Genomic DNA, 24,125 nt, shown 5'->3' with positions numbered 1-24,125 from the left:
GGGTCGTGCGGGAGGCAGCCACTCGCTGTGTCCCTTTCACGTCTCTCTCTCTCTCTTCCTCTCTCTTCCTCCCACTCTATCTGAACAAAAATGGAAAAATGTCCTTGAGTGAGGATAAAAAACAAAAAACTAAACAGAGTTGTGTTTATTAATTCAAGGGCAGAAAGAGGTTAAAGACAAATAAGAAGTGTACTGAGAGTCGATAGCTCACCTTGCAGGTGCATTTTAGGACATAAACAGTAATGGTTGTATGAGCGGAGTGTGCTGACCCAAACTATCCTTAAGACTTCCTTGCTCCAGAATGCCACCCCACAGCCTTCCTTTTGAGAGACGGAGAACAAATTCTTTCCTCTGGAAATAGCCACCGTGTCTCTTTTTAATAGAATTCTCCAACTGAATAGAAATTTTCTGCCTCAGTTATACAGACAATTTTTAGATTCTCTAACCAGCTTTTAAAGCTTCCAGAGGGTTTCTGGGAGGGATTCACACCCATTACTCTCCGGAAGGAGCACGGGAACTCACACAGGACTGGGGACAGTCAAGGTCAGGGTCTGACGTGAGCACGCGGACGAGGGTAAAACAGAACGGGGGTGATTCAGTTTCCTACTTAAACATTCCTCTAAAAGCCCACATCTATTTCCTCCGCTGTGATGGTCACGAACAGGTCTCCTTCACACGTGCTAGAAGAAAATGAGGCTTTTCGTGAAATATGTTCAGCAGGAAAGGTGGTCTTGGTCCTCTCTGGCCATGGCTTAGACCACCGATTTGGCACTTCTCACTTGACCTGAAAGGAAGCAGATTTTTAAAATTACATTTAATTAGTTTGCAATGTAAACCAAAAACTGAAACCAGGTTTGGAACTTTTATTAAATTGATTGGGGTGACACTGGTCAGTAAAATCATATAGGTTTCAAGTGCACAATTCTATGACACATCATCTGTATAATGCATTGTGTTCACCGCCCAAAGTCAAGTCTCCGTCTGTCACCATGTATCTGACCCCCTTTCCCCTCCCCCTCCCCCCTTTCCCTCTGGTAACCGCCACCCTGTTGTCTGTGTCTACGCGTTTTTATGTTTGTCTTGTTTGTTCAACGGCTGCTTTCAGTTTTATATCCCACAGATGAGTGAAGTCGTGTGGTTCTTGACTTCTTCCATCTGACTCATTTTACTTAGCATGATACTCACAAGATCTCTCCCTGTCGTCGTAAATTGACGCCGGTTTGTAAAACAATAGGCGTGAAATAAAACCAGTGTGTCCCATCCCGAACCAGTCATTAATTAAACCTTGATGTTGGTAGGTCAATTCAAGTATTCTTCCCCCTGCCCCCCCCCACACACACTTTTTTAAAATATTTAAATCTGAAAGGTCATATTTCCCATACAATCAGTATTATTGTTCCTAATTCTGCCTCTAAATAGAGTAATTTTTTAGTAAATTGCTTAACCTCTCCTGCCTTCGCTTTTCTCACTATAAAATGAAGGGGCTCCATCAGATCTAACACTCCCACAAGATGCAGGTGCAAGCTAGTGGGGGCACGGGGGTCATGGGGACAAGGCCAGAGGCACGGTTGCCTCAGATGTGAACAGGGAAGCAGAGAGGGTTGCTGGGCCAGGGTAACCGTCGAGTGGAGCAGGAGGAGAAAGTGGGCATCAGGCTGTCCAGCCAGTAATACAGGTCTCAGCTCGCTCCCCTGGCTTCCTCTCCCTCCAACCCATGTTACAAAGAAAGCCCCACGATTCTCCCCTATTCATTCCCTCTGCGCCTACCCCACAGCCTAACGGCAACCCACGGCCCTGAGAATAAAGCCAAACTTTCGAAGCCTACAGCTCAGTCTCTTAATGAAACGATCACATTAGCTTTCTAACCGTATGCTCTGCTGTTTCTTAACGGAGACTCAACTACGATGAGCCAGATGCATGCTGAACACTGAGGTGTCCCCACAGTGAGCTCCGCTGAGCCCACACAGCCCTTAGTCTACCTCTTCAAGCGTGCATGTTGACTCCCAAGCCGGCGGCGGACTCCTCAGAGCCCGGGACGGTGCACGGTGTCTGTCTCCCTTTGGGAGCGCTGGGAGAGTGCCGTGCTTGCTCAGCGGAGGTCAGAGACAGGTGCAAGGGCGAATCCGCCACGCTGCCTAGACTAGACGAAGTGTCTGAACTTCGGAAAACCACAGCCCACCTTTTCATCCACTTAAGAATCGTAGATACTGGATATCCACCTTCAAAGGGATAAAGTTGAATCCCTACCTCACATCACATACAAAAAATAACTCACGCCCTGGCTGGTTTGGCTCAGCGGTTAGAGCGTTGGCCTGCAGTCCAGAGAGACCCGGGTTCGGTTCCCGCTAAGGGCGCGTACCTCAGTTGCAGTTTGTCCCCGGCCCTGGATGGTCGTGCGGGTGGCAGCCACTCGATGTGTCTCTTTCACGTCGATGTTTCTCTCTCTCTCTCTCTCTCTCTCTCTCTCTCTCTCCCCCTCCCACTCTAATCTGAACAAAAAATGGAAAAACGTCCTCGGGCGAGGATAAAAAAATTAAATAAAATAAAAAATAACTCACAATGAAGAATAGAACTGAATGTAAGAGTTAAAATACAAAACTCTTACAAAAAAACCATGAAGGTAAATGTTGGTGATCTTGGACTAGGCAAGGCTTCTTAGATATCACACTGAAAAGCACAAGCAACTGAAGAAAAAAAACAGATAAATTGGACCAAACTGAGAGCCTTTTGTGTTTCAAAGGACACAGTTAATAAAATGAAAAGCTAATCCACAGAATGAGAGAAAATATTTGCAAATCATATATCTGATAAGGAACTTGTATCAGAAACACATAAAGAACTCTTTTTCAGTTCAGCAATAAAAAGACAACCCAATTTAAAAATGGGCCAAGGATTTAAATAGACATCTTTCCAAAGAGAATACACAAATGGCCAGTAAGCATATGAAAAGATGGTTAACACCATTAGTAAATAAAGAAATGCAATCAAAACTACATTAAGATACCACTTCATACCCACTCGGATGGCTAAAACAATTTTAAGATGAAAACAAATGTTGATAATGACTTGGAGAAACTAGAACCCTCAATTTTTACCACTGGAAATGGAAAACTGGAAACAGTTTGGTAGTTCCTCAAAAGGTTAGGCACGGAAGTACAATATGACCCAGCAATTCCTCTCCTAAGTATGCATGTACCCAAAGAAATGAAAACAGTCACAAAAGTTTGTTCACAAAAGTTCAGAGCAGCATTATTTACAATGGGCAAAGGAGTGGAAACTCAAATGTCCATCATTCATGAAAGAATACATTTGAATCCATACCATGGAATTCATCCATAAAAACAAACACTGATACATGTTACAACATGGGTGAACCTTGTAAACGCTATGGTAAGTGGAAGGAGCCAGGCACCACAGGCCACATGTTGTTAAATGTCCAGAACAGGCAAATCCATAGAGATAGAAAGTAGATTAGTGGTTGCCAGGGGCCTGGAGGGAGGAGTAGGAAGTGATGGCTAAGGGGTATGGCGTTTCTTTTTGGGGTGGTAAAATGTTCTAAAATTAGACAGTGGTGATGATGATACATCTCTGTAAATATACTGAAAACCACTACTGTACTTACTTAAGTAGTGAATTTTATGGTATGAGAATTGTATCTCAATAAAGGTGATATTTTTTTAAATCTTAGGTACACCTGCCACCAAAATCTGATAGTGTACCTTCCCCTTTCACAGGACCATATTACCACAATAGGTTTTTCAAAATATAGTTATAATGCTGAAAATGCTTTTTCAAATTCTGCCACTCTGTCTCCTAGGAGATCCTGCCTTCCTAGCTAAAAATCATTGGTCAAAATCAAGGCATAGTGAATTATATAAAAGTAAATGATTAATGAAGATAATAACATTAAGATTAGTATTAGACATTCTCTATAGGAATAATTCAGTTATTATTTTAAGTTCTCAGTATTAAAACTATTACTAAAACTCAGGAGGGTATCACAGGTCAGTACTTGTAACTGCTCATGAACACTGTTAAACAGCGGAGTGTCTCAGAAATGACAACATTGAGCCCGGAATGTCTCGTTTCTGACATTCAGACCACTTTGTGCCCCACACTTACGTGGTGTGGCCATTTTTGTGAAGATAGGAGTCACGATGTCTTCCAGTTGTTGCTTCTGCTCAAGAAGCTCGTTCACAGAAGCTTCCAGGTGGGTCTCAAACCACTCGTTTTTCATACGGCAGGCACTGAGGATGTTATTCTGGAGACAGACACAGAAAATGTACTTTCCACTTATTTGCTGGAGAACGAAACTGCAGTATCTCTAAAGCAGCCCTGCCCAACGGAACTTTCTATGATGATCTATGTCTGCAGCGTCCGACACGGCCACGTACAGGGCGCTTATGTCCACTGAGTGCCGAGAGAGTGGCTACTGCTTCCAGGGGTGGGGGACATCCAGCCCGCGGGCCGCACACTACTTGCAAAATCACACGCCACAGCAAGTGAGCACGACCAAATTGAGCAGGCTGATTTTTAAGTTGAAAATGTTGTATGGCCCTCGAGTGATGTCATAAATATCCAAGTGGCCCTTGGCAGCAAAAAGGCCCTGCCTGTGAGTTTAATTCTGCCGATATTTTGTGTGTTTCATAAGAGATCTTGTAAAGTGCTTTACAAGCCGCCAGTGAAATGTGTGACGTCTCGCGTTCCCAGACGTAGTGACGTCTATGCTTAGCACTATCGAATTCCTTTTCATCAGAAAGTTGCAAGAAAATTCACAGAACATCCTGCGGGAAATAACTTGAAACCCAAACACATTCCTGATACCTTGAGTGTATCTTTTGCGTGTGTGTACATCCAAAGCAGTTCACTGGTCCACACGCAGCACTCGGTACACGGGAAGTAGGGCAGGCTGGCTTTCGATGAGCTACCATTACATCTGTGCATCTTTTTCACCATTATGTAAAATTCAATACGTTAAAAATACGTAATGTATATATACATATACACTAAAATATATTATGTATATCTAAGATTCGAAGCAAAATAATGAGTATCAGTGGACCTCTCTAATCAACAGAAGACCCAGGCAGAATACCTCCAGTGCTATGAACCTACTTCTGTGCCCCTCCTGACTCCATCCCCCTGCCCACCTCTGAGAGGTCGTCACAATCTGTGCTTATACCTCGACTTCCCTTTTTAAAATAGTTTAACCTCAAATGCAGGCATCCACACTAAACAATATAGTTTGATTTTGCCTGCTTTTGAGCTTTATAAAAATCTTTGGCAATTTTTTTTCACTCAACACTACATTCTTATGATTCATTCATGTTGTTGGGTGAGATACTTAGTACATCTCTATGTCACGCGTTAATATGACTTCACTCATTTGTATTAGTTCACTTCTTAACAGTAGTTGATTAAGAAAGAAAGGGAGGAAGAGGAGGCAGGAAGAAAAACATCAGAAGAGAGCAGTAAGGACCACCACCTACTTCTAGAGCATTAGTGTAGAAATTAAAGATAGAAAACAAAAATCTCAGAAGATGTCAGAACACGCAATGATCACAACATAGTACCTTGTCTTCTTTCAAGAGTCTCCCTGGTCCCTTTTCTGACTCTGCAACAGTTGCAGAGACCTTTGTGATGTATTTCTTCAGAGCCAGCCTTGCAGCTGAAAGAACAGGACAGTAAATGTACAAAATAAGACGAAGACCAAAAAAATGTCCTCAGCTGTTTGAAATGTACTATTTCACATCCAAAGCTTCAAAGAGATTGTGGAGGAGATGTTTTTGTTTGTTTTCACTGAATTTCAAGAAAGTTAACAACTCAACCAGCACCACACTTTGGGGTGCTCACCATGTTCCTAGAATTTTGCTAAAATGTTTAAAGAACAAACAACATAAAATGTGATACTTGATCCCACAGGGACCTTATTCTATTGAAATATCTGCTCTAGAGAAAGTAACAAAACAGACATTTCCAATACAAAAACTGCCCCTTGCTTTACCTGTCTTGAGCCTTCCAAATAAATTTAAAAATTGCTTTCCTCTTTTTTAAAATAAGTGTTAAGCCCGGCTGGTGTGGCTCAGTGGTTGAGCGTCAACCCCTGCACTGGGTCTCTGGTTTGATTCCCGGTCAGGACACATGCCCAGCTTGTGGGCCCGATCCCCAGTAGGAGGGGCGTGCAGGAGGCAGCCAGTCGATGTTCTTGCTCATCGATGTTTCTATCACTATCTCCCTCTCCCTTCCTCTCTCTCTAAAATCAATAAAGAAAAAAAAATTTTTAAGGGTAAAATAATTCCACTTACTATATAGCACCCATAGTAATGTCATTGCAAGATCTGTTTGAATAAAATTGTAACACTCTGAGAAATAAAAGACTCAATAAACTGAAAGGCTTACCATATACCTAAATGGAACAACTGAATATCATAAATTATAGATTGGCCCACATTAACCTAAGGTTGATACCTTTGTTTCCCGTGACTGCTATAACAAATTGTCACAAGTTGAGTGGCTTAAAACAACACAAATTTGTCTTCTTAACAGTTCTCAAAGCCAGAATCTGAACTCAGTTTTGCTGGGCTCAAGGTGTTGGCAGGGCGAATTCTTTCTCGGGGCTCTAGCAGGAGAACCCCTTTTCTGGCCTTTCTAGTGGCCACCTGTACTCCTTGCTGGGTGGAGCACATCCAGGTAATCACTCCCCTCTGCTCGCATCACTAGGCCTCCTCCTGCCTCTCACTTAGGATAAGGACACTTGTGATTACATTTAGGTCCCAGCTGGATGATCCGGGATAATCTCTCCATCTCAAGATCTTTCGTTTAAGGATCTGCAAGTCCCTTTTGCAAAAGCAAGTAACATTCAATGATTGCAGGGAGTAGGACCTACCTCTCTTTGGTAGCCCTTTTTCAGCCGACCCCAGTCTGCCCTCCGGCCTTCCAAAATCCACAGCTACCCCACATGCAAAATCCATCCGCCCCATCCCAGCATCCAAAAGTCTCAACCATTACATCAATCATGCCCTAATGTTCACTGAAAACATTATCAGCTCAAAAGTCTCAAATCCCATCAGGGTGAGATGTCGGTATGATCCTTCCACCCTGGGGTAGAATTCCTCTCTATCTGCAGACCTGTGAAACTAGAAAACAAGTTCTCTACTCCCAAATACAGTGGTGGGACAGGCAGAGTGACAGTTGTAGACACTGCCATTCAAAAAGGGAGAAAATGGGAGAAGGAAAAGGAGTCACCCGTCCCAAGCAATGTCGAAATCCCACGTGGCAAACTGCACTGGCGCCCAGGCCTGGGAACAACCCTGTGTGGAGCAGGGCGCCCTCCTCTGGGCCTGCGGCTCCAGCGGGCCGCCCCTCCCGCTTCGCGAAAGGCGGCGAGTTTCTGCAGCTGACAGTTTCATCGGTCATTTCCTGCCTGTACAGCTTGGGAGTCCGGCAGCCTTTTTCCATTTTGTCCTCTCTCCGGCCCTTTGTCCAAACTGGCAGTGTTTCTACTAGTATAACATCCTCAGAAACCTTGAGTCTCCCTGCCTGTCACGGACATTCATTCCATTAGACAGGAGGCTCCTCCCCGGGTCCTTTCGGACAGTCCCGGTTCTGTCCTGACTTCTGCAGAGACAGCGGAGGGGACCCGTGAGGAGCCTGCACCAGCAGGACACTGGATAGCCACCGCCTTGGCTTTCTCTCCAGAGCACACTGTCCTGACAGTGAATCCCGATTTTAGCACTTTGCCAATTCGGATAGGCTGAGCAGTTCCCAAATCAAGCCCTGTTTCCCTTTGGCATAACAGGTTCTTCCCTCGGTTTATCTTCCTCCTCTCACATTTAACGGGAAGCAACAAGAAGAAATCAGGCCAGGTCTTCAACACCTGGCTTGGAAAGCTCTTCGGCTAACTGGCCAAGTTCATCACTTACCCCTCAGCTAAGCTTCCTGCCACAATGTAACGAGATCGCCTTTCCTCTGGTTTCCAGTAGCAGTTCCCAGTTCCTCCGGGGCCCTCACTGGCAGCATCTCTGATGCCCGTATTTCTACCAACAGTCTACTCAAGTCTTTTTTCATCACGCCCCTCAGAGTTCCTCCGTGTGCCCATTACCCAATGCCAAAGCTACCTCCACCTTGGAAGGCATTTGTTGTAGCTTCACCGCACTTCCGGGCACCAAAATCTGTATGCGTTTCCTACAGCTGCTGTAACAAATTACCCCCAACTCGATGGCCTCATACAACAGTAACTGATTCTTCCCCAGTTCTGGAGGCCAGAAGTCCGGAATCAGCCTCCCCGGACTGAAGGCAAGGCTGATTCCTCTGGAGGCCCTGGGAGGAAACCCACTCCTCATCTTTTTCAGCTTCCAGCTCTGTCCTTTCCCAGCTCTGGCCCCACATCTTCAAAGTGCATCATCTCGGTCTCTGCTTCCAGCCCCACCCCTTCTACTCCTCTTCTGTATCCAACACCCACCCTCCTCTCCCTCCTACAGGGCACTCGTGGTTGTACTTAGGGCCCAACTGGACACTCTCCCAATGTAAGATCCTTAGCTTAATCATATGCAAAGTTCCCTTGGACCCGTACCATCAGGGCCTGGATGTCTCTGGGGCCCATGATCCAGCCTGCCGCGGTCAGCACACACAATCTGGTAAAACTCCAAAGAGGAACTTTGGGGAGACTTAATTAAATCACTCTGAAGCTCGATCGGATCATCTATAGCACCTAACAATCTCTCTAAGCTTCGTGCCTATCTGTGAACATAGTAAAGTACCTTCCAGAGTCCAATTCAGACCCACTCGTGGAATAGTACTGATGTGTATGGACAGCTCACTGGCCTTCTTGCCTCCAGCGCGTCACGATTTCAAACCCATCACTCAGGTTGCGAGCAGCATGAGCCACCTAAACGGGACTCCGAGGACTGGGTTTCAGCTCCACTAGTCGGGAGTCCTGGAGTCAGTGGTGTTCCCACAATTTCAGTGTAGGATGGAGTCTAGGGAAGGGATTAGTTGAAAGAGGGAACTCAGGGACTTATCATGAAGCTGCTTTTGTATAATAAGCAAACTGGCTTTACGTATTTATTTATTTGTTTATTTATTTTAAGCACATTGATTCTGTTGAGAGCACATTTATTTTGGGTGGCTTGGTAGAGAAAGGAGCTTATTCGAGCATCTTCTTAATGCCACCATGCCTGTCTTAGTCCATTCAGGCTGCCACAGCAAAACACACCACAGACTGGGAAGCTTATAAGCAACAGAAATGCATTGCTCACAGTTCTGGGGACTGGGAAGGCCAAGGTCAAGGCAGCAAAGTGTTTGCAGTCTGGTGAGAACCCTCTTCCTTCACAACTAGGGACGTCTTACTGTGTCCTCACAAGGTGGAAGGGGCTAGGGAGCTCTGTGGGGACGCTTTTAAAAGAACACTAATCCCACCCTGGCCAGTTATTCTCAGTGGTTAGAGCGTCGGCCTGCAGTCCAGAGACTTGGGTTCGGTTCCCGCTGAGGGCACATAGCTCAGTTGCAGTTCGTCCCCGGCCCTGGTTGGGGTCTTGTGGGTGGCAGCCACTCGATGTGTCTCTCTCACATTGATGTTTCTCTCTCCCTCCTTTCCACTCTATCTGAAGATAAATGCAAAAATGTCCTCGGGTGAGGAAAAAATAAAACAAACAAACAAGCACTAAGCCCATTCATGAGGGTTCCACCTGCACATCCTAATTACTCCCCAAAGACTCCACCTCCAAGTATCATCACACTGGGCATTAGGACTTCAACATTTGTAGGGATGCAAACATTCAGACCACAGCAATTCCTTTACCCGTCTAACCTTGGTTTCCTCATCCATAAACTGTAATGTAGTACAGTCTTCATGGGGTTGTCATAAGGGTTAAACAACCTCATGAGGATAAGACGTGCAAATATCTTGGCACAGTGCCCGGCACACCGTAAACACTCAGTACGTTTCCTGTGTCATATGGCTCCTCAAAACTATGACTCCCTACCGGCCACTGGAGGAAATGCAGGGCCCTCCTCCAACGTCCACCTGGCCACAAGCTACCTTTCCAGCCTAGTCCTTCCAGTGTTCATCCAGAGAGTCCAGCCTCTGTTTGTCTCCTGTTCCCTCTGTCCCCAGATGTCAGCATGACTCGTTCCTTCCGTTCCCCGGGGCTCTGCTCAAGCATCACCTTATCGGAGGCCTTTCCCAACGGCCCTCTGTAACTAACACACATGCACGTGTTCCTTCAATGCTGGCTGCTTCATAACTTTCACAACTGTTGTCGTCCACAGCACTCCACAGACACACAGGTTTAGACAGACTTTCTACATCTCCCACTAGAAAGGGAACTCCATGAACATCAAGATTTTGCTTTATGCCTGGTTGTATAGGCATGAGTTCCCAGAACAGTATTTAGTACACTGAAGGTGCTCAGGAAATATTTGTTGTATGAATGTTTACACAGAATTTCTTTGTTATTATGTTTCCTCAACCTAAGATGCCTTGTCCTACCAAAATTCTATGCCTTCGTCAAAGCTTGCTTACATACAATTCTGCGAAACTCCTGATTCCCCCAAGTGAAACTCACTGCTCTGTCAACTGTTGCATGATTATAATTTGATTTAGTTCTCATTTTATTCTACAATATCTTGGAATTTTTATTACTTTGTTTTTTGCTTCTACCTCTTGATTTTCAGATTCTTAAAGGCAGGGTCTCTGCCTCATCACTGTATCATATGCCATGTCCCCGCACCAACTCATCTTTTTTTCACCTACCATGTCAAATTCCCCACCCCTCACCCGCTACCTAATAGCACCACATTGCCACCAAAGGGGCACAGGTTAAAAGGGAGAGGCACTTTTTTTGCTTAATTATTTGGAACTAAGGATATTTCAGAGTGAAAAAAAAAAAAAACAGAAGCAGATTGTAGGTTGTGTGAAATGGTACAGCTACATATATTTTTGAAATAGATGTAAAATAGCCATACTTGAGAAGGGTTGGAAGGGGTATAGGTACATTGGTTCCATGAAAGTCCATTAATATGATTACAGTTTAAATTTATTAGCTAGCAAGACATTAGTAAAGTCTTCATTTTTCATAAAATTAAAGTAGCTCAAAGAATTCTGGTAAAAAGCAAAATAAAAAAAAAAATAAATATATATATATATATATATATATATATATATATCTCCTTACCTGAGAACATTTTTGCACTTATCTTAAGACAGAGCAGAAGAGATAGAGGGAGGGAGAGAGGGAGGAAGAGAGAGAAACATCGATGTGAGAGAGACACATCAAGTGGTTGCCACCCACACAATCCCAACCGGGGCAGGGGACAAACCACAACTGAGGTACATGCCCTTAGCAGGAACCGAACCCGGGCCTCTCTGGTCTGCAGGCCAACACTCTAACCACTGAGCCAAAATGGCCAGGGCTAAAATATATATATAAGATATATATATATATTTATTTATATATATATTTATATATATTTATTTATTTATATATATTTTTTCTTTATTGAGTTTAGCGGGAGAGAAAGGGAGAGGGAGATAGCGACAGAAGCATCGATAAGAGAGAACATCGATTGGCTGCCTCCTGTGTGCCCCCACTGGGGATCTGGCCCACAACCTGGGCATGTGCCCTGACCAGGAATTGAACTAGTGACCTCTTGACGCATAGGTCAATGCTCAACCACTGAACCACACCGGCCGTGCTATATATATTTACACACACACATCCCTGAGAAACTCGAGGTGCTGGCTAGGTGACACCTTTTAGTTCAATGTGGTTATGATGTCACTGACTCTATCCGTGAGTCACTATGACTGATGATGTAACAATGGCCACGGTGCATACTCAGCCGTGCAGAAAGACTACCGTCAGTGCGTTTACTGGAACACATACTAACTCGTACTCAGTGTCTGCTCGGTCTCCAGCTATATTTTTGGCCATTGATTTTATTTATTTTTTGTCCCAATTGAGACAGATGCCCGTTCAAGGACTACCCCCGATTTCTCTTCTGTTGTTCATCTGCTTATTAAGGGAAAGCGCCTGCATTTGTGATGGCACCGCCTGGGCCAAGGTGGGATGGGAGATTTTCCCGGAAGAGATGCCTTATCTGAAAGTTAAGCTTTCTCCATCTCAATGTCTACCTTACCCTTTGGACAAACTGTGCTGCAATTTTGCTAATAAGGATCTATTGCAGAGTTTTTTATATCTCGTGTATATTCTAGTACAGGCTATCTTTTTCATTCTGGTTGTTTTGTCTACATGTTACCTGTGGATGAAATGGAAGAAACACAAGAGAAAGGTAAATTAGTGATGCCAGTAGTAATAGTTATAGAATGTCAGAGTTTAAAACACAAGTTTCCCCACTTCTTGGAGAGAAAATACCACATCTCTCCTCTTTGCAACTTCCCGTTCCCGCCATTCACCCCCAGCATCGAGCAGTGTCTCGCACACACTAGGTGCTCAACCGATGAGCACTGAATGAAAAGGCCCTTAAAATAATGCAGTCCAATCCCCCTCTCGCAAGTTGCAAAACACACCCAGAAAGTAGTGAGCTACAAGGAGTCACTGCCTGGGCCTGGAGGTAAGCCACTCGACCTTCCTCAGCTGCCTCGCCCATACAGTGAAGGCTCTAGAACAAGATGTCTGTCAGGTTCCTTCCAGGTCTATCTAAGAAGGCTAAGTATAGAAAAGTTGGCATGTATCTTTTAAACAGACTGTAACCTAATGCCTAACGTTCACATAGCTTTCTGGGAAATGACAGTCGTGAAGTCACTTCCCACTTTGCCAATGACACCATGTTTTGAGATCATCTTAAAAGCTCACTGACTTTGACAACACTCAGACTGTTATAAAATGACCATGATTTTACTGCACTTTACCTTGAGGCTGTTTAGTAAAGGGAACTATTTTGCTGATGTTCAAATAATTCCTCCCCCCCAGCGGAATGCTCTGACCATAAACACTCTTGTCGATGGTGCTGATAATCACCAGCATCTTTCATGGGGGCACACACAAGAGACCATCGCTTCTGCCCCGGTAGCTGTTTTCTGTAGTGACCGTTCTTGTGTATACATAAGTAATACGTGGCGTTTAAGTATAGATATCCAGAAAACGTAACTTGAACTATAGTAAGAAGAAGAAAGAAAAAACACCTATGGTTTCATTTCCTTCCCCCCCTTTCAGCTGGAAAGACACGCCTCCCTAGACACGGTCGGGAACGAGCCAGAAGGCCGGCCCTTCAGTGACATAGACCAGCTGCTCTACAAACTGCTGGCCACCACGTCCATGATGACCGCGTACCTGGACCAGAAGTCCCGTCGGTCCACGGGCAGGAAATCCCAGCCAGGGAAACTGAAGAGGAAGAGCAGGGGAGGAGCCCGAAGACACCATCAGCCTGGGCCTCCCCCCAACGTGGAGACCACCCAGGAGGCCTGCTGAGGGGCCTCCGAGAAGGTTCAAGGGGCCTCTTTACATCTTTCTCATTTTTTTTTTTGGCCACATTCTTGACGGAAATCCTCCAGAGAAGTCCGGGTGGAGAGTGACTTCTGGTCAGTCAGAGAGACATCGGGACTTACTAAAGTACTGGCGAAAAGACGATCTAGCCACTGTCACTGCTTCAGATTTAAGCATCTCGTTCTATTTTTTTGCTTTTTGTATTACATGACGAATCGTTAACCGACCTCTAGAACAGAATTTTTCTATTTTAATACAGCTCTGATTTCAATGATATTTGAGACTTTTCTTCCTTTCCTGAGTAAATTTCATGGTCACAAGAGGTCATCGCTTCCCACCTCAGACGCCCTTTGCTGGAACAGCATGGACCCACTCGGGAATAGATTGATTTTTTTAATATATTTTTTTTCATTTTTAGTATACTTAATGATGAATTGAGTAGCAACATTTTTTTAATTTTCTGAGTTCTGTGGCTCAGTCACCTCAATTTAAAAAAATTTTTTTTTCCTTTATTGATTTTTTTAAGAGAGAGGGGAAGGGAGAGGGAGAGAGGGAGAGAAACATCAATGAGAGAACATCGATTGGCCGCCTCCTGCCTGCCCCCCACTGGGGATCGGGCCCACAACCTGGGCATGTGCCCTGACCGGGAATCGAACCAGCGACCTCTTGGTGCATGGGTTCAACCACTGAGCCACACTGGCTGGGCGCCACCTCAATTTTTAAAGAGTATTCTGCTGAGTGAAATAAGCCAATCAGAGAAAGACAAATACCACATGATCTCACGTACAAGTGGACTCTAATGAACATAATAAACTGAAGAACAAAGTAGGTCCAGAGGCATGAGGGTGGGGAGGGGCGGTGAGATTAACCAGAGAATTTACATACCTATTGCATGACCAATGGACACAAACGAGAGTGGAGAAGGCCTGGGGTGGGGGAGGGGTAAAAGGTGTGGGGGGGGAATTGGAAGACATCTGTAATACTGTCAACAATAAAAAAGAAAAAAAAAAGGCACGGTTACCCTATCTTCCCACAAATACCGGGAGACTGATCTGAGACCGGGACGGAAGGTTTGATTAAAACCATGAAAAATCCCAGAAATATAAGCCAGATCTGTAACACACTGTTAAAAAAAAAAAAAAAAACTTTAAAAAACAATCCTTGAAACAGAAAAAACTCTACAGATTTTACATGTAATAAAAAAACAACAACAGTGCCTCTCTTAGGTTACTGTGGATTATTGGAAGTTTATTCACGGTCCCGATTTCCAGACAGATTCTCCTCCTTCCTTCCACACTTCCTTGGCCCGTTTCCACAAATGTCTGTTCCTTCCCTTCGGAGCTCTGACTGTCAATCAATTCCCACTCAGAGAACGCAAATGTATTTTTCTTTTAATGGAGGACTCTTAAACACTTAGTGTTCAGACCTTGCCCTGGCTGGTTTGGCTCAGCGGTAGAGTGTTGGCCCACAAACCAATGAGTCGCGGGTTCGATTCCGGTCAAGGGCACGTACTTCAGCTGCGGTTTGTCCCCGGCTCTAGTCGGGGTCGTGCTGGAGGCAACCAGTCAATGTTTCTCTCTCTCTCCCTCCCATTCTATCTGAAGATAAATAGAAAAATATCCTCAGGTGAAGATTAAAAAAAAAAAAAAAAAGTGTTCAGACCTCAAAAACCGAAAGAATTTTCTAACAGTGGAATTTTAAGCAGTATGGAGAGGACTCTTTGGAGTAGGGGATCCTCAACCCCTTAAACCTCTCCAGATCCTCCGGCTCTAATCACTAAAACAAGGAATGGAAGTGGTTTACACACTTGTAAGTCTGAATTAAACAAATGTTAAATTTTACGCTTAGTAGTTTGTGTTTCTGACACTCCGGAGCTACTTTCACTTGAAGCTCCAATCCTTACCATCATCACTGGTCTGGAGCCAGAAAACCAGTGTACAGTCTGAGCATCTTCTTCTATCGTCATCACTAGGAAATGGTAGCTGTGATTCCCCCCAAAATGTAAAGACCCAAACTAAAAGAGATAGATATTAGGGAAAGGAAAACAATAAAACTCGGAAACCATAAGCCCAAAACTGTTTCTTTTCAGAAAAGTAACAGCAAAATTTGTCCCTGGATTGTGTTTCTTAAATCGTATGGGTCATTCTTCAAAAATGGGTCCTAAATTATATAATATGAATTTCACCTACAATAACTATTCATGGGGGATCAATTAAATTCTTTGTTATTTGTTTTCTTTTTACTTACAGATCTAATTATAAAACTGAAGGTATTGACAGAAATATTGCCCTGAGAAAACATTTAGCACAAGTGCACAATTACCTATAAAATAGTCCATGAAGTATAACTCATCTTTTTCTTCCCAAATGTGCTTCCTTCCCTCGATTTCCTTCTTTCTATTAATTGTCCAATTCCACCCTGGCCAGTTTGGCTCAGCGGTTAGAGCGTCGGCCGATGGACCAGAGAGACCCAGGTTCGGTTCCCGCTAAGGGCACGTACTTCGGTTGCAGTTTGTCCCCGGCCCTGGTTCGGGTTGTGTGGGTGGCAACCACTCAATGTGTCCCTTTCACGTCAATATTTCTCTCTTTCTCTCTCGCTCTATCTGAAGATAAATGCAAAAATGTCCTCGGGTGAGGATAAAAAGAAAATTGTCCAGTTCCTTCTCATCTTACTGGTAAGCAAGATCATTATTGCTACCAGATGAATCTCCTAAATGTCACGCTCATCCATTTTCTCTGCTACATAAAAAGTTTCATCCTGCCCTGGCCGGTTTGGCTCAGCGGTTAGAGCGTCGGCCTGCGGTCCAGACAGACCCGGGTTCGGTTCCCCCTAAGGGCATGTACCTCGGTTGCAGTTTGTCCCGGCCCTGGTTGGTCGAGCGGGTGGCAGCCACTCGATGTGTCCCTTTCATGTTGATGTTTCTCTCTCTCTCTCTCTCTGTCTCTGTCTCTCTCTCTCTCTCTCTCTCTTCCTCTCCCTCCCTCCCACTCTATCTGTACAAAAATTGGAAAAATGTCCTCGGGTGAGGATAAAAAAAAAAAAAAATTTTTAAAGTTTCATCAGTTCCTAATGGCTACAGAGATGAAAAGAAAACCCTGGCTTGGCACAAGGGTGCCATCTGGCTGTAGTAATAGCAGCAGCACTTTCAAGCATTGATCACACACCGAGCAGTGTGCTAAGTGCTTCGTATCACCTCATTTCACCCTCACAACAACCCCCAAGAGGTCCGAACTGTCAGTGGCCCCTTTTTCTGAAAAACGAAACTGAGGTATAAAGAACTTAAGCACCTTGTCCGAGGTCACACAGGTTTCAAAGTGGAGATACCCATACGTAAACTCAAGCAATCTGAGGCAGGAGCCCATATACTTGTTTTCTTACTCTGCAGCTTACCTGTGCAGACTGGGACTTGTCGTTCCAGGAAGACAATCTCGTCACTGTCCCTCAACATGCCACTTTCACGCCCAGCTCTGAGAGTTAGCTCGTGCCCTTTTTCCCTTCTATGTGTTTTCAAAGCCCACCTATTCTTCAAAGCCCAGCTCAACTCCAGCATGCTCTGACTTCATGCCCTCCGTCCACTTCATAGCGTGTACAACCTGCTCTGCTGATTTTCACCTTCACCACAGTCTTTCCGATCGTGTCACTTAATGGTAGGATGTGCCTATAGTTTATCATCCCCCACCTAACGAATGGCCAGAGGGCAGGAACAACCGACTGTACCTACAACAAGGCTCGGTGAGCATTTAATAAATGCCTGCTAAAAAACACGAATGCAAATCACTACACAAAATGAATGCCGTGAACGTCCCATTTACTCATTTCTCAACCATTCTTTGTACACCTGCAAATCTCTAAGCCATATTCTACAGGGCTGTGGAAATGACATGTGCAAACTGTTAGTGAAACTCCGAGCAGCCCATGGGTTTTTGAGCTTCGATGGAAGCATCACATAGGTCCAGGGAAGCGCACAGAGGAGGCAGTCGGCTTGCTGCTGCCTGTGCGTGTCCTTACCTGACCAGTCCAGGAATTCAACGCACTCGGTCTGCGCGTAGCGAGCAGCAACATCCCGGGCACTCTCCTGCCGGAAGTTCAGAGCTTCCACGTCGACATCCAGTTCCACCAGCGTTTTCAACGTCTCCAGACGACCCCAGGCTGCAGCACAGTGCAAGAGTGTATAACCTGACAAACAGAGTGAAGGCGGCCAGGTCAAATGGACTACACACGTCAAGACTTGTCATTGCAATATCACATATGTTTACCAACTTACTATGTGCCAAGGACTATGAGATATTTCTCTCATTTGATCATTACCTACTATGAGGAAAATATTTATTAGCCCCATTTTGCAGACGAAGTAACAGACACAAAATGATCAGGTAACTTACCCAAGTCACACAGCAAATAGTAAAGTCTGTGTTCTTAACTACTATGCTATACCGTACAAACACATATACACACACACATACATTCCTATATATGTGTACATACATTATAAATGTAAAATGTAAAGCTGGTGCATCCAACTTATCCAACTTTAGGTAGTCATAAGTAATACTGATGAGAGAAAAAAGACAAAATACCTCTGGCAGTTTTTTCATTCAGATCCACACCATATTTGGCCAAAGCTCTAATCACATCACTTTGCCCAGCCATGCAAGCTGCATATAACAAATTTCTCCCAACAATGTCCTCTTCCAAGAGGAGATTCATGGCCTGGTCATAATGAGGGTTCTCTGGGTCTTCAAAAATCTTCTGCAAACCTTCTACATCCCCTGTAAGAACAGGTTGTAAGAGAGGGTTAAGGGAGCCTGGTTCCTCTTCCTCTTCCTCCTCTTCCTCCTCCTCCTCCTCCTCCTCCTCCTCCTCCTCTTCTTCTTCTTCAACGTCTTCTTCTTCTTGCTGTGAGAAAAATTCTGATTTTTCTGAACTTTCTGATTCTGGGGGTCCTTCTGACTCCATTGACTCCCAAAATACCTGAGACAAAAAAAAAAAAAAAAAAGAAAGGAATAGAAATCTACTCAGACAAATTGGTAGTATTTATTTATTCAGACCATCCGCTGACAATACAGATGAAATGAAGATTCTTCACTGGTTGAAAGTCATTATAAAATAAAATATTTCATCCATTCAGTTCACGAAGTTCACTGTGCATCTTTCATAAGTCAATGCCGTCAACACACTGCCTGAACACACACTGAAATGCTGAGTACGTGACATGAAGAGTAAACTCAATAGGCGTGGGACAGCAGTGTGGGCTAGATTCCCCGGGAAAAGATGGAAAAGGGAATGTTAGAGAGCTTCACCTGCCTAAACATGGGTCCGTATTGGGGCAAAGTGAGAAATACAGTTGGATCTTTGGAACCAGGTTATTAAGACCTTAAAAAATTAGGCGCTGGTGTTTAAACAGAATTCACTCACTCAGTAATGCTTACTGAAAGCTTAGTAATATACTAAGCACTGTGTAGGCAGGTTTTATGTAAATTACAGAGAAGAGTCGCATTTCTTTCCTGCACTCAACAACTTATTTTTTCAAGGGAGAAAAGGCGACATGTGCAAAATAAGTGTAATAAAAGGTGCAAGTGTAAGTGTCAGAAGAGATGAAGTGTTATGGCAATTTGGAAGGGACAAGATTAATTCCAGATGGAACTAATCAAGGAAGTCTCATTAGTGCTCACTCTGGCATTACATATTAAACTGGGAATGATTCAGAGAAGAGGGGCATGGTCCCCTATGCAAGTGAGAACGCTTGTAGTATCACTGTTCGTACAGCAAAAATCCGGGGTGGGGGAAAAAACAATGCCCATTAACAGGAGCATTATTTTACGTTTTTGCAAATCTCTTTAATGGCTGGCTTATTAAAAGACAGATGGATTCTCCTATCTGCTTCTGTATTCACTGTAATGACGTGATGTTGTGGTATCACATCATGTAGCCTCTGGAAGACCACAGTAACGTGAGACAATTAGCACAAAGGCACTTTCCATCTAAGAATATGAAGACAATTTGACTGGGAGAGTCCATGGAAATATGTTAGGGATCCCCAGGGATTCCTCAGACCACACTTGGAGAACCACAGGACACCATCTCAAAGAAGAGAATGAGAGGAGACGTAACCTGAGAATCTAAACATTTGTGTATAAGAGAAATTAAACACGAGTCACAGATTGAGCTAAACTTGAAAACCAATGGAACATTTCCATTATTTTTTCCCTAAGAGCCAATGGTTGAGAGCTCATGGAAGAAACAAGATCTGTCATAGACAAAAATAAATTACATTTTTCTTTGCCCATAAAAGCTGTAGCATGAATCAAAAGTACAACCCCATTACTTACAACCAAACGTGCATGGAGAGTCTGAGCGAGGGCGCAGGGAGGGCTGGACTAGAAGGCAGAAGGCCCATGCCTCAGTTCGGACTCGGATAGTTATGAACCAGGTGACTTTGCTGAGCTCACGCTCCTCATTTGTGAAATGAGAACAGCACCTGCTCCGCCTTCCTGAATTGTAGGAAACCTGCCTGTCAACTTTTCCTTTGAACTATAAAGCGTGAACTCTCTTGGGCTGCGAAGGCACTAGCAGTAGAAAACCACACACACAGGTCGAGGTCCCTACCTGGTCCCTACCTGGCCAGCCTAGTGGGGAGGACAGTCAATCGGCAATGACAGCGTGAGCCGCGGCTCTAAGGGAGGTGAGCAAAGTGCTTTGAGGGTCGAGAACGGACATCCAGAGCAGACCCGGAGTCGGGAGGTCCGGGAAAGGCTTTCCAGAAGAGGGGACACCTCAGTGTCGAAGAGCGGGAGTCTTAAAAGGAGGCGAAGAGGACAGCCCGGGAGACGGGAGGGGCACCAACCAAGGGCGAGGAGTCAGGCGCAGCGCGAGGCTGCAGCAGAGGAACAGATCTCACGGGTCTTTTCAGCCCATTGGGTTTTTTGAGGACGTGGTCCCTTGTGGTCCCAGCTCTGGAAGGTCCCCAAGAGCGGCCCTAGGCCCCCGGGGTGAACAAGGGGGAGGCCCGAGGAAGAGGATCCAGACCGGCAGCCCCGCTGCGCCACCCAAAAGGTCCGGGGGAGGGGGCACCAGGGTTCGCCCTCCGGCTGGAATCCCGCAGGGCCTCCCGGATCCCGACGCTGCCCCGAGGCGGGACCCGCCACGCACGGCTCGGGCAGAGGCAAAGCCCCCTCCCCCCAGCCCCCGCCGAGCAGCCGGCCTGGTGATGCCCATTCCGCCTCGCCGACCCCTGCCCGGCCTCCGGGCCCCAGCACTCACCGCTCCCGCGGCGCCGGCTTCCGCGGTTACCTTGGCGACGACGCGCCCGGGCGGTAGCCCCGCCCCGGGAGCTGCGCTCGCCGGGCGCTGTGTGCGCAGGTCAAAGGCGCAGGGTGCAGGGTGCAGGGTGCAAGGAGGAGCTGGAGGACCCAGAGGGGTGAATAAAATCCGAATGATTACATGGCTGTGTTTGGAAGGTGGTGTGCAGGTCTTGTCTTGATTTTGTAAGTTTTCTTGTAATAAGGTCTATATTTGCTTTACACTGTCAAGAATAAAGGTGTACACATTGGTAGCCGCTCATCCTAGTCTTATCTTTGGCCTATTTTAAATGGAAGAATTTTCCAGAAATGGGAAGATACATTCTAAACACTACACAAGATTGTAATTGTATGGACAGCTTAATTTTCTAGTCTATTGGAGCTCTTTCTCCTGTGGCTTATGGTCACTGTCACCAACAAGCAGCCTTTCCTGAGACCTCCTAAGTGCCAACTACTGCTGAGTGGAAGGAACTTGGAAACTCTCTCTCTCTCTGATTCAGGAATTTAAGATCCAAAACAGACGACTTTTTAAAGGGAGGTGGGGGTGGGGCAGGGGTATCAAAAGAAACCAGCAGAGAAGGGCCAAGCTTACCCAGAAATTATATATAAACGTTCACATAGATCAGAGAGAGTGAAGACGAGGAAGTTTTTGTACTGAAGAAAAAGTAACACTCATTTCGTTACTATTTCTGCAAGAAAACTGTTCAGGAGGAGATGGTATTTTATTTTATTTATTTTTTCATATATATGTATTTTTTCTATTACCATTTAAGGAGAAGATAGTATTTTTTAAATTTATTTTAATTGTTGAAAGTACTACAGATGCCCCCTTCTTCCCCCCATTGAACCCCTGCACCCCACTCCCGACTCCACCCTCATGCCTTCACCACATTATTGTCTGTGTCCACTGGTTATGTACATATGTATATAAGTTCTTTGGTTAATCTCTTCCCCCCTTCCCTCTGAGATTCATCAGTCTGTTCCCTGCCTCCAGGTCTCTAGATCTATTTTGCTTGTCAGTTTATTTTGTTCATTAGATTCCACATATAAGTGAGATCATGTGATACTTGTCTTTCTTTGACTGGCTTATTTCGCCTAGCATAATACTCTTCAGATGCCTTCAGGCTGTCTCAAAGAGAAAGAGAGCCTTCTTTTTAGTATTCCATAAATGTACCACAGCTTTTTTAACCACTTATCTACTGATGGGCTCTTGGGCTGTTTCCAGATTTTAGCTATTGTAAAGAGTGCTGCTATGAATGGAAGATGGTATTTTAGAGGAGCTCAGAACATTTGAGCTGGAGGCTGAGCAGCCTAGTTTTCAAATGAACATTTGGCCTAAAACCCAAGCAAAGTATAACTATCATACATCTGCATTTCTAGAATACAAGAATAAATTTGAAATGTTAAAAACTACAATTATTAAATGTTTCTTATTCAAATAGATTGGGGTAGTCAACACTTTAGAGTTTGACATTACAGTATCAACAAAAGGTTGCTGCCACAATCTAATGCCAACAGGAGTCCCCAATGGGGTGTGGTAAAAGGAGAAACTTTATTCAGGCAAATAGTTTACAAACCTGGGACACCTAACCTCTTAGGAGGAGACATAGCCTCCTGAAGTATTTCACTTTCACTATGTTCTCTTAAAATGTTAGAAAGAAATAAGATATCTGAATATTTAATACCCCCATTGCAGTCAGTGAGCCCAGTACTCTATCAGTTTCTCCTACCATCAACCTGATCTACAGAGACCCACTACTGAACTCATTAGTGATTCTGAGTACCCCTCTCACCAGCACTTTACTTTACTTTGGTGTATCCTCTGGTCCCTCCCGTGGATTATAACTGCTTTGTGGGTTTCCCAGGCTTACATTGTATATCTAGCTTGCTCACTTTTTAAACTTTTTAACCCCTTGTTCCACTGCCTTCCATGGCAATCCTGGCATCTTGACCTCACTTAGTATGGGCTATCACTCTCCGTACTTATGAAACCACTGTAGCGGCATATTTGCACCATCTCTTGAGATCCTTGCCAGGCTGTTAAATCCCGTATCCCAGGAGAGTGCTTCAAAATTAAGTCTCCCCTATTCAACTTTGTATTCTGCCTTCCTTGTTCAGCACCCTCCAAATTAAGTCCTGTGTGTACTCAGCCAGATATCTCCTTCCCATATGTCAAGGTTCCTCTCTTTCCCAACTAGCATCCTGTCCATGGCAGAGCAGACTAGCCGGTATTGAGAGTGTAATCTTCTCTGAGGCTCTCCCACTCTTATAATTAAGTTCTGGACTTAGTCCTCAGCTTTTCCTGCTCTCCAGTTGCAGAAAAGGAGACCCTCTGTATTTGTTACCTTGGAAATCCTTTGGCTTTCCTGCTTAGGGTTTAATAGCCAATCTATCCATCTATTTCATTAAATAGCATCAAATGAGCTTAGCAACAGCCTACCCGTATTTCTTCTACATATCTCTACATCTGATACATTGCACCCAATAGAGTGTTTCCTCCCTTCAGAATATATAGTTTGCTGAGGGAAGAGCACCAAGAAATTGGACCAAGATCACAAAGCTAGTCTGTCACAGAACTAGGATTTGAATCTAGTGTCTGGACCTAAAGGCCATGCATTCCCCCCTACAGGCTACTTCACAAAAGGTATTCTTTTCCTTTCAGAACCAAGTGGACAAACCTTTGTAGATCCCACATGAAGAGCCACTAAAGAAAATCTGGTTAAGTTCATGCATAGTTATTAGAAAACCAGCAACAGTCTTTCCCTTATATTACTGAAATGTATCCCCTACACTATCACTTGTTTGTTTTCTAAATATATAGTAAAAATCAGGTGGCTTTGTGTTGTGGGAAAATCGGGGAAAAGGACAAATTGCAAGGATCTTCCTCCCCCCCCCCCCACCCCCAATAGTAAAGTAAGTTCACAAAAGTGTTTGCTTAAGTGTCTGGTGGTTAATATTAAGTGAAAGGACAAGCCGACATAGCCTTGGAACCTGGATAAAACTCTAGTGTCCTGAAAGCTAAAGTGTGGGAAATCCGGATGGTCGGGTCTATTTAGAGTTTGGCTGTGTAGCCTTAGCAGTCTGCACATAGTGTGGGCCTAACAGATATATGTCGACCCCATGTATGCATGCGTCCGTCAGTCATTCAATCCACAAGTAGGAACAAGGCTGTGCCAACAGGAGACTCACCTGCTACAAACAAATCAAAGTTCCTAGCTTTCCAGGCCTACTGCCATCTTTCCGTCGCCTTCTGCGGGGGGAAACAAGGAAGAAATGAGGAGTCTTCGGTATTCAAACACTGCCAGTTCAGCAGTGAGCTCGCAGAGTGACCAGCAGTGACCTCGGGACACAAGGACCTGATCGAGGACAGGCAGTGCTTGAC

General features: G+C 44.7%; 2 protein-coding genes across 2 annotated transcripts in view; one reads left to right on the top strand and one right to left on the bottom strand.

Annotated features, from left to right (window-relative positions):
- Positions 1-254: 254 nt before the first annotated feature.
- ANKRD45 (ankyrin repeat domain 45) overlaps positions 255-24,125 on the bottom strand; it is a 35,468-nt gene continuing 11,597 nt past the window's right edge. Inside the window, exons 3-7 of the mRNA XM_036273524.1 lie at positions 18,023-18,416; positions 17,454-17,621; positions 5,574-5,668; positions 4,123-4,261; positions 255-784 (exon numbers count right to left, since the gene is read on the bottom strand). Of these exons, the coding sequence (XP_036129417.1) occupies positions 753-784; positions 4,123-4,261; positions 5,574-5,668; positions 17,454-17,621; positions 18,023-18,416 (828 nt within the window). The 3' untranslated portion in view covers positions 255-752. The remainder of the gene's footprint in view (positions 785-4,122; positions 4,262-5,573; positions 5,669-17,453; positions 17,622-18,022; positions 18,417-24,125) is intronic.
- On the top strand, positions 11,956-13,430 carry TEX50 (testis expressed 50). The gene is made up of 2 exons (XM_036273173.1): positions 11,956-12,291; positions 13,176-13,430. The coding sequence occupies exons 1-2, from the start codon at positions 11,968-11,970 to the stop codon at positions 13,428-13,430; spliced, it is 579 nt and encodes a 192-aa protein (XP_036129066.1). The 5' UTR covers positions 11,956-11,967.

The sequence above is a fragment of the Molossus molossus genome, unplaced genomic scaffold, assembly GCF_014108415.1.
Source record: "Molossus molossus isolate mMolMol1 unplaced genomic scaffold, mMolMol1.p scaffold_m16_p_20, whole genome shotgun sequence".
NCBI classification, from domain to species: Eukaryota; Metazoa; Chordata; class Mammalia; order Chiroptera; family Molossidae; genus Molossus; species Molossus molossus.
Note: the sequence above shows the minus strand (reverse complement) of the source record. Positions and strands in the feature narration are given on the sequence as shown.